The 10,099-nt window shown below is 39.7% G+C and overlaps 1 protein-coding gene across 1 annotated transcript in view; it reads left to right on the top strand.

Annotated features, from left to right (window-relative positions):
- Positions 1 to 610: 610 nt before the first annotated feature.
- The window catches only part of LOC109971087 (adenylate cyclase type 8-like), a gene marked incomplete at its 3' end in the record, with an annotated part of 14,920 nt that continues 5,431 nt past the window's right edge, over positions 611 to 10,099 (top strand). Inside the window, 7 exon segments of the mRNA XM_020619119.1 lie at positions 611 to 858; positions 940 to 1,023; positions 1,307 to 1,546; positions 1,821 to 2,049; positions 2,478 to 2,627; positions 2,929 to 3,059; positions 3,371 to 3,482. Coding sequence (XP_020474775.1) covers positions 611 to 858; positions 940 to 1,023; positions 1,307 to 1,546; positions 1,821 to 2,049; positions 2,478 to 2,627; positions 2,929 to 3,059; positions 3,371 to 3,482 — 1,194 coding nt within the window.

Raw genomic sequence — 10,099 nt, 5'->3', positions numbered from 1 at the left:
TCGGTTTGTAGTTCTGTCCTCCCTTTTTATTGATTAGCTTAGTTTACTGATAGATCAACAGGGCATCAAAAGGTCAGTCTGAACTTTGTGAGCGCCTTCTGCTGGACAACAATGCAAACCACTTCAAAGACTGTTCTAATTCAGAGAGCTCAGTTAGAATCTGGAGTAAACACTGACCACTAATGTAATAAATACCAAAGTTTGACCTTGCTGCTATTATGATGGTAAAATTTGATTTTTAAAAATCAAATTAACTTAATCACCTTAATGCTAAAATTTACAGTTCACCAGTGTTACAGCACATAATAGATTTTGACAAAGCAGACTGCAGTAGGCCAATGTGTAGCCTCCATTTCTAAAATGAGGGTTCAGATTGTATTTTAAGTGATTAATTTGTCTTCTCAGGTCACTTTGACCTTAATGTTATCCTCACAAACTAAAATGTCTTTGTCTCCACTGCTCTCTCTGTTCACCATGTTCATCCATTAACATTTGTCCCACACGTGAACTGTTTTTTAGTGTTTGTGCAGCTCATACAGGCCTTCTTTTTATGTAAATCTTCTCCACCAATCACATTGCAGCGGAGGCCGTCCTCACCGCTCTCGCAGCCATGGGTGATGATGACTATGGTGTGCTGGAGAACAATGACTGCGAGGCAGCACAGCAGACTAGTGACATCATCTTCAGCACCAACATAGGCCCCGCCCACAGCCTACACAGGAAACAGCGGTTGTGGCAGAACTCAGTCAGAAACATCATCGACCAGCACAACCTCTACTCACTGAGGCTTGCCGGGGGCCTGGAGAGAGGCCGGCACAGCATCGTTGTGACTGACGCCTACATCGTTGAAATCAACAGGTAGAGCCAGTGAGTTAATCAAAAGGAGGAGTCATGGAGATCAGGCAGAGTGTGACATTTTCCCTCTGTGTTGTCTTGCAGGCAGATCCGCAGTAAGGTATCTCGTGGAGTGTACTCACAGAAGCGGCGCTCATCGGTGGCTCGTATCCACCCAGGGACACCAAGGCAACACAGCAACACAGACGAAACATGACTTACTCAGCAATGCTGACTTCTTTGTGTCCTGTGGGTTGACTGTTCGAGGTGTCTTCATCCCTGCACTGCAACACACGTTCAAGTAAAAACATAGTACAACCACACACTTATGTAGAGTTGGAGATGAAAACCACACCAAAAACCATTTTTAAAATCAAAAACATGCTCATAAAAATGTACTTTATCACACACTTCCACACAGACACACACATGGTCTGTACTGGCTTTGCTAAGATCTGGTCACTACTCTCAGGTCTCTGGACTTGGAGCAGCTGTACCAGCAGTTTTCCTCTGCTCAGAGAAGAACTTCTCTGGTCATCACCAACATCATCGACATCCTGACCCGACTTCTCGCATTTGTGTTGATGTGGCCGCCAGGCCAGGCCACCCTTGGCTGCGATTGGCTAGCCGGCCTGTTGCTCATCCTGTGGGCAGGGATCTGTGTACTGGCATTGACCAGGAGGGAGGTGATGTCATCACCACAGTGGCTGAGGTATGCTAGGAAATTAATTCAGCAGCTTCAGAAAATGTCAGTATTTTATAATCCTGATGCTCAGGTCTGTGGACCCCTCAGGTTTATCTGGTGACCCCTTGGAGGGCCCCAAGCCCTAGGTTGGGATTTACTAAATTAAACTATGAAATAGTTTAAACCAACCAAGACTATATCAGCCAGTTTTACTTTGACTCTAAAAGTACTTATATACCTGTTCCCTGTGCTGCAGTACGTCTCCACTGTAGTACTGGTATTTCAGCACTGTCTCTGTCAGGTACCTGTCCGTGATGAGCTGGGTGTCTCAGACCGCCCAGATGCTGGTTGGTGTCTTCACCTGTGTGGGGAGCGACCACTCCTGGTACATCTTCTTCACTCTGTTTTCTACCTACACCCTGCTGCCCCTCCCCCTCCTGTGGTCCATCATCGCTGGGGCAACCACCTCCACCCTGCACCTGCTGGTGGATGTCTTCTGTCACTATGGTGACCACACCTTCATCAGAAAGGTCCAGAAATTTGGCGTTGTTTATTTTTTACATCCCTTCTTCCTGTCTTCATTCATTCCCTCCTTTTCTTCCTTCTGTTTTTCTTCTCACTTTTTCCCTTCTATTGTTTTCCTTTGTTCCTCCTTCTTTGCTCCCCTTTCTTTCCTTCCTTTTATTTTTCATCCTGTTTTCTTTCCTTCTTCCTTCCCTATCTTTATTTCATTCCTTCTTTTTGCTTTGTTCGTTCTTTCCTTTTTTACTTCTTTCTTTCCTTATATTCTTTATTTTTCCTTTCCTTCTTTATCTTTTTATTGGAATCCTTTCTTCTTCCCTTCCTTCCTTCCTCCATTCTTCCCCCTTTTCTTCCTTGTTTTTTCCTTCCTTTCCTTGCTCCTTTTCCTGTCTTCACCTGAGTCCTTGTTATCACTGTATATGTGTTACCTGTCCAGGTGCTGTCGAAGGCCCTGCTGTACCTGGCTATGAACACAGCAGGCCTGTTCATCCACTACTTGTCTGACCGGACGCAGAGACAGGCCTTCCTGGAGACCAGGCGCTGTATCGAGGGACGAGTCCGATTGGAGAGAGAAAACTACAGACAGGTGGGGAGACACTGTTCTCCACACACTCACCATTATTAATAGTGCTGTTATTATATGTTGTATATTTTACTTTTACAAACAGACATTGGTTTATTATAAAGTAAGAGCATTCATAGGTTGGAACATGGAATATGAGGATGTTTTTCTCCTCTCACAAGGATTTTCTTTTTTTTTTCAGGCCAACAGCACAAAGATATTTGAATTCATTATACAGGACACTGAAAAGCAGCGGTTCTCACATTTGAAAACTTGTGCCCATTGTATGTTTGGCATATTTAAAAGGTACTGTGGTGCGTTCCAGGAGCGTCTAGTGATGTCAATCCTGCCTCGGTTTCTGGTTCTCGAGATGATCTCTGACATGGCCACCTTGGACGAATACCTGCTGCCCCAGCAGATTTATAAGATCTACATTCACCACTACAAAGATGTCAGGTAGATCTTCCAGCATGATCGGAGGGCAGGTTTGCACCTTGGTTTGAGCCAATTTCGGGCCAGTGTGAGTTTTTCTACCTCCAGACGACCAAGCATATGTAATGCAGATTCAAAGTTTCATTACCACTGTGCAAAGTAATGGAGAAGTATAAACCATGAACTGAGCATGAGGTTAATCTCAAAAGTTTGGTGCATCATAAATCTACTTCCCCTGAGTTGAATTTACAAGATATGACTTTTAATCAAAATTCTCAAAGGTTCTAAGTCTAACTGTGATTTGAATTGTTTTAATTCCTCGTTTCTCTTCCCAGCATCCTGTTTGCTGACATCATTGGCTTCACTTCGCTCTCGCTGATTTTATCGGCTCAGAAACTCGTCAAAACTCTCAACGAACTCTTTAGGCGATTTGATCAGCTGGCCGAGGTCAGATCACCACCACAACCACAGAAATTGTTGGTTAATCTTTAATTATTAGCTTAATGTTTGGATGTAATTTTTTTGCTTTTATGGGTTTAGTGTTTTTAATCTTTTGGCTTTTCAATGTTTTAGCTTCTTGTTTTAGGTTTTGTTTTGGTTTAAAGTATATATTTGTAACAGAGAGGTGTTTTTTTTCTTTGAGTTATTTCTGTTATAGTTTTTTAGGCTTTGTTTTGGTTTTACCATAGTAGTTTTTAATTTGATTATTAAATCTGAAGTATTATGTTTACATTTGATTTGATTTGATTTGATTTATTCTTTCAAGCATGTAGAAACAGTTGATATGACAACACACATAATTTTACACATAATCCAATATCAATTTGCTTATACCTAGTACATGCTTGAATGGAGTAGGAAGAAGTCAGACTTATCCAGTCCTACCCCATGACATCATCTTACATCATTGGTTTGCAAGCAGTATCTCTACATAGATAATTATCTTCTACACCACACAAGTAATATACTAAAAAAATTATAACAGAGTGTTAACATTCTTACATAATTACATTCTTAAATAATTATCTTCTACACCACACAAGTAACATACTAAAGAATTAATACAAGGTGTTAACATTCATACACCACACCCACAATGTTCCATCTGGTTAATCATTAAGCCTGTTCTTGCATATATCTTGATTGACACATACCTTTATATTTATGTTTAAACTCGCCAATTCTAATACTATTTTTTATGTCCGCACTTAAATTATTCCATAGTTTTACCCCACTTATGGAAATACAATATCTTTTTTTGGTTGTACGTATAGCATGAATTTTTCTGATGCAGAAATGAACACAGGCATGCTATGCAAAGGAAACCGCACTGTGTATATGTCTGAGAGTAAGAATTTTCACGTGGCGTTGTTCATCACCCCGCAGTGCCCCTTCACCTACAACTGATTAAGTGGTTAGTTCTGTGTTTTATGTTATTTTACTGCCATAATGTTACTGTGATGTGATACTAAATGACAGTTTGCTTAGTTGTGATAAAATTCATAATATACGTAGCTTAAACCAGAAACAAATAACACCAGTAATCAAATGCATATTTATAACAGATCCAGCTGCTACAGAGGAAATCCTCAGGCTGAAATCTCCATATATGTGTGAACATGTGCCATGTATGCAAACACCTAGCATAGCATAGGCAGTAGCACATGCGTGTTTACTGACTGTGTCCATTTTTGGACCAGAACCTTAAGGCAACTGCTTGTTTTAGGACTATGAGGAAGCACATTCCATTGTAATGATAATGGAGTTTGATGCTTGCTATCACTTTAGCATGGAAGACATGGAAACACAGCCATTTACCATATGGTTTAAAATTCATTTACTTCTAGTCAGTTAAACTTTTAACCTCTACCTCATTTGCAACACATCAAGAAATAATGAGGTTCTTATCCAGAGCAACGGTATTTTCAAAAACAAAATCGGGAAAACTGAATAATGTGCAATTTGTAATGAATGAAAAAAGATTTAAATAAAACGTTAGCCTTCAGGGCATGTTTTCTCATTATAATTCCTGCACAGAATCAGATGTAAATGGCCACTGTATGGAAATGTACTTGTCAATGTAGCTTGTTTCAGTCCACAAATTGACAATCAAAATGTTTCATGTCAAGCAGCAGATGTAAGGACTGTGTTCATGTGACAGTGGCTGAGAACAAAAGCGATATGAAAACATGAAAAAGGATTTAACCCTACAAGAGCAAGCATGGCGGCAATATAAGTAACGTTCCACTAAACAACGGGCATGTGATTAATAATTCAGCTTAGCATAAGAGTCCGTGTTTGAGAAAAGGCGTTCTGATATTCATGTGACATGATAGTCAAGACAGGAACTCTTGCTCTCACTGGGCACTGTGTTATTCATACTGAGGCACTACAGTATTTTGTAATTCATAGCCTTAGATTTAGGCCGAGCGAGGACATACAGTAACTAGACCAACCCATAGATTCAGTACCAAGCTAAGTAATTCAAGATTTGTTCTCAAGTTCTAAACCAATCAAATACCTATTTTAATACTCAAAGATAACCAAATCAGTAGTTCTCTCACCCAAAGCCAGGAGCATAAAGAAACTGTTAAAGTCCAGCAGTGAGAGCAACAGCAATATTTACTCCTCCAATCATCAGTCATAACTTCCTTCATTACCTACTGTATATGTAATTGTAATTTCATCAAATAAAGTGCAGCAATCTTTAAAATCACACAAGGAGCTTTGGACCCAACTTGCACGTGGAGCTAAAAGATAAAATATCCAAAACTGGCCTTTATACTATATGAAAAATCATTGTCAGTGATATATTGAGCCTGGCTGCCTGGAAATGAAGTTTGAAGTTCTAAATGTAAGCAGCAGAGAACACAAACTTTCTGTCATTTTTCATGGTTGAAGACCCACACAGTGATAGCAGATGTTATATCTGCTCACTATTATGTGCTCATCGTCTTATCTTTTTTGACATTCTCCATTGTGCTGTCCTATAATGTTTAACTCCTAGCACCTTCTGCACACTGGCAATCTTACAAAGTTTCCACACATAAGGTTTCTTTTATTTTTCCTCAAAAGGTTTATATTGGGAAATTGTCCAAGTCTTCAGTGAGGTTTTAGGATGGGGCTGCCACTTGAGAAATTTAATTTGCCGTGCCATTCAACCAATTCTACTTCAATCTCTCACTTCAAAAAAAAGTCTTTTCAACACATTATTTTGCATGTTGTGCTCTTTTGTCCTTGTGTGCTTTGAATTTTGATTGCACTTTGTATTTGAAACGTTATAATTTAGTTTTAGGAGTAGCTGATGATAAATTATATCTATGCAGATTCACTCTGTTAAATTAAATTAACAGTCCAAAGTCCAAAGTTACAATTAGCAGTATGCAAAGGTTATACTTGATGGCCTCATCCCTTGAAACTGTATTATATAAAGTGTTAGTGAATCACTGATGTTATATTCAATATCAAAACAACTCAACTTGCTATAGCATGGCAATGAATATAACTGCACCTTTGCCTGTTGGGATGGCTGTCAAGGTTTTCACCTCTGAAAAAACAAGTAGCCACAGAGAACTGGAAACCCTTACAGCTCTCCTGCTGGATTCCTCGAGGGACAAACACTTGAAATGAACAGACCTAATATATACTTGCAAAACATAGTATATATAAAAGGTTCCTTACAGTCCACTGTATCCTTCACCAAGGGATGGAGGAGGCTTCTTGGTGATCCATGGTGTAGATTCAGCCTAGGAGATAAAAGTGAAATCAACCTGAATGAATGAATGAAGGAAAGGAGCTGCTATAGTATGCAGTAAAAAGCTGGACATTTATAATGGGTGCATCAGCAAAATATGTTATTACAAAACCTTAACAGGTCTAAGAATATAAGACCAACCAAGGTGTCAATCCCTATATGACAGTGAACCCCTCTCACTACAACAGTGCCTGTCCTTTAACAATCTCCTTATGTGAAACATCATTAATCTTTGTCTGGTGTAATTAGGAATGGACAAATCACCTTCTGTTGCCCTCAGCCGCCTGAGCCTCTGGCCTGTTGGTAAAAAGCTCCAGGACTGCGAAGCCTCGCCCCAGGGCCTGCTGGGAACCGTCTTGCCTGGGCGACAATGACACCAGCTCCAGAACCACCACCGTGCTGGGCAAGCACAGAGATGTATGGAAGTACAGGACCTATAAAACCACACAGCACATGAAGTGAAGAGAGACATAACCCATCCTATATCTGATTAAAATGTAACTGTCTAGTGCCAAACAGAGACCTCCCAAGGTTCCATACATTCAAAGGGAGCAAGTTTTTAAAGTCTGTGATCTATATCATAGTGTTGATTTTAAATGAGGCCATGGTGAGTTGCAAGAAAAGGAAAACCTATATTGTGGCACCTTCAGGTAAAAACAAACATTTAAACGGGCAAGTTAGCAGCAAGTTACTAATTATCCTCACAGCCCAAGGTATAGTAATGATAATGTCATTCAATAATATGTCTTGTTCCAAAGCTTTTTGTAAATCTATTATCATCATAAGTAACAGGAAGGGTACACATATTATAAATTAACTATAAACTCAAAGTGAGTGTGGGGACGTACCTGGTGCTTTGTGCACCACACAACCTAATTGGTCGAACTTACACAGACCAACCCCACACACATCTCACATGTGCGCACATGACAAAACAATACTAAATGCATACTTAACATGTCTGACACATCTTATAATGACTTCAGGACACAGTATATAGCAGTTTATCAGCAATTAACTGATACATGGGGACACCTCTGTCTTAGAGTAACAGGAATAAACAATAAATTGACAAGGGTAATATATGCTGAACAATTCCCACATTGGCAGAGCTGTTCTCCACACTTGGACGGTGCTCTTTTAACGCAGAGAGAGAGTAAACATATTAAAGAAAGAGCAAAAATCAAGATGAGTTACATGACATATACTGTATAATAATAATGGGCAATAAACAGCTGAGAACCACTTCAGGGAAATGAAATTTAAACAAATACAGATGGTGCACAGTCCCATGGTACCTAGCTTCACTTGGAGCATCAACTGCTGTCATTTAGTTACTGCAGTCTAGGGACAGTCAAAATAAGAATACCACGCACATGTGGACACTGAAAATGAATTTCTATAGACTGCAGTTTTCACTATCTGATTTTTCTACAAAAAACATAAATCACACTTAGTTGAAAGATGCCATACAGTAAGTCAACATACACAAACAGCTCTTAAAATGGGCACATGTCTTTAGTCATCATGTAACATCTAAGAACATAGCACCGCTTGGCATGTAAACTATTAATTAAAAATTGATAGTAGGTTTTTGAAAATTGATACAGTATTGTAAAAAGTAATACTGCGATTCCCAAGTGTATCGATATTTTCTTACACCCATTCTTGCCACTACACCAGCTCAAGCGTCAAATCATCAGTTTGTCAGTGCTGAGAGTGAAACTAAATACCAATTTTCACAACAAGAAATGGTTTAATATGAGCATGACGTCAGGCTGAACAACTGCATTACGGCAGCTCAGTCTAATTATCAGGCTAAAAGATTTTTTGCGTCGACTATGAAATCATCAAACATACATTCTTGTGACTGTCTGTGGTCATGACAAGCATGTTTGTGTCAATCTCCATGTCTCTTTACAAAGAAGCCAAATATCCAGTGGTGACAAGAATACCTTATGTGTGAGGACAGGACATCTAAAATGTCACATTTAAGAGGTGAGTATGTCCCCCTGGTGAGGAGACCCTTTAGGTTGATATGGGGGTGTTTGACCTTGCTATTTTTACACAAGTTCAGAAGAAGGCAGTCAAGCTCTTTTGTGGTCTGTGCCCAGTAGGTGCTATTGTTTTCATACATTGATTTGCCATTCAAAAAGGAAATAATAGCCTACCTACAGCAGAGCCACACTGATTTACATACACAAAGGCCTGAATATGATAAAGAGGCCAGCAAACTCTCTGTGATCCATTAGTCCCCAAGCACAATAAAGCCTGTTATTTTTCAAAGCCATAAAGAAGGGCATGACAGTGTCAACAGAAAAAAATGACATAGGTAGACATGAGCTACCATGAAATATAGCCTGCTCATCTTTAGACCCAGTGCTCAGCCACCACATAGCCATATATTCACCTTCAAATCCTCAGAAGCATTCCTACTCTGGCCACATTAGTCTTTTATCTCTGTGCACAGTGAGTTTAAATTACTAGTTTCCCCAAATATAAACACCACTGCATACAAATGGAAAAGGTGGATGGCAAAGATACATGTCTAGCCATGGTCTCATTTTATTTTTCTTCTTGCTATTTCATCTCCCTTCTTTGATAGACCTCCAAACTGATTCTGGTTGAATCTCCAGTTTTAAAAAAGTACAGTCCGTCCCTGTGGACCCAGGGTCTCCATTCCACAATGTGAAATCATTCAGATGTAAAGAAGGACATAATCAATTCTCAAGAAAACAGCCATGATGCCGTATGACTATTTTGAGACAGTCAAGCTTCACTAAGGATAAAATAGTGTGTGAATAGTTTCGACTTAATTTGTCTCTGATACATGAGCTGAAATATGCAGTGTTTTTGCACCATGTCACACCTCAGTGGGCCTTTTTCGTACCCTATTCCAATACAGACTCACAGCTCATGATTTCCTTGCTAACCTGCATTGTTTAGATCCTGCTTCGAAGCAGGGACAAAAAAGATGATGGAGCCTCATGTTCAACCAACTGTACTGACCCAGCTGGGTCTCAGTCAGCTAAACATGCAGGTGACAGTTAGACTGAGACTGTTATCATCATCTTTCACTTTCAGTTCTTATTCTTGATCCAATACAAAGAAGTCTGTTTTTTCATCCACACAACTTTGCTATGATTTGTCGTGCAATGAAGACAAATTTAGACAAGCACTGCACCTGCAACAACACCTGTAAAGGCCTTCCAGTCTAGAGCTGAAAACTGTACACAAACTCTACTCTATCAATTCCGATAGCTATGCTTTTCCATTTTCCAGAGAAAACACTAATACTTATGTACATACG

This window comes from Monopterus albus, unplaced genomic scaffold, assembly GCF_001952655.1.
Source record: "Monopterus albus unplaced genomic scaffold, M_albus_1.0 scaffold215.1, whole genome shotgun sequence".
NCBI lineage: Eukaryota > Metazoa > Chordata > Actinopteri > Synbranchiformes > Synbranchidae > Monopterus > Monopterus albus.
The sequence above is the reverse complement of the archived record's forward strand: the minus strand, read 5'-3'. Positions and strand labels throughout refer to the sequence as shown.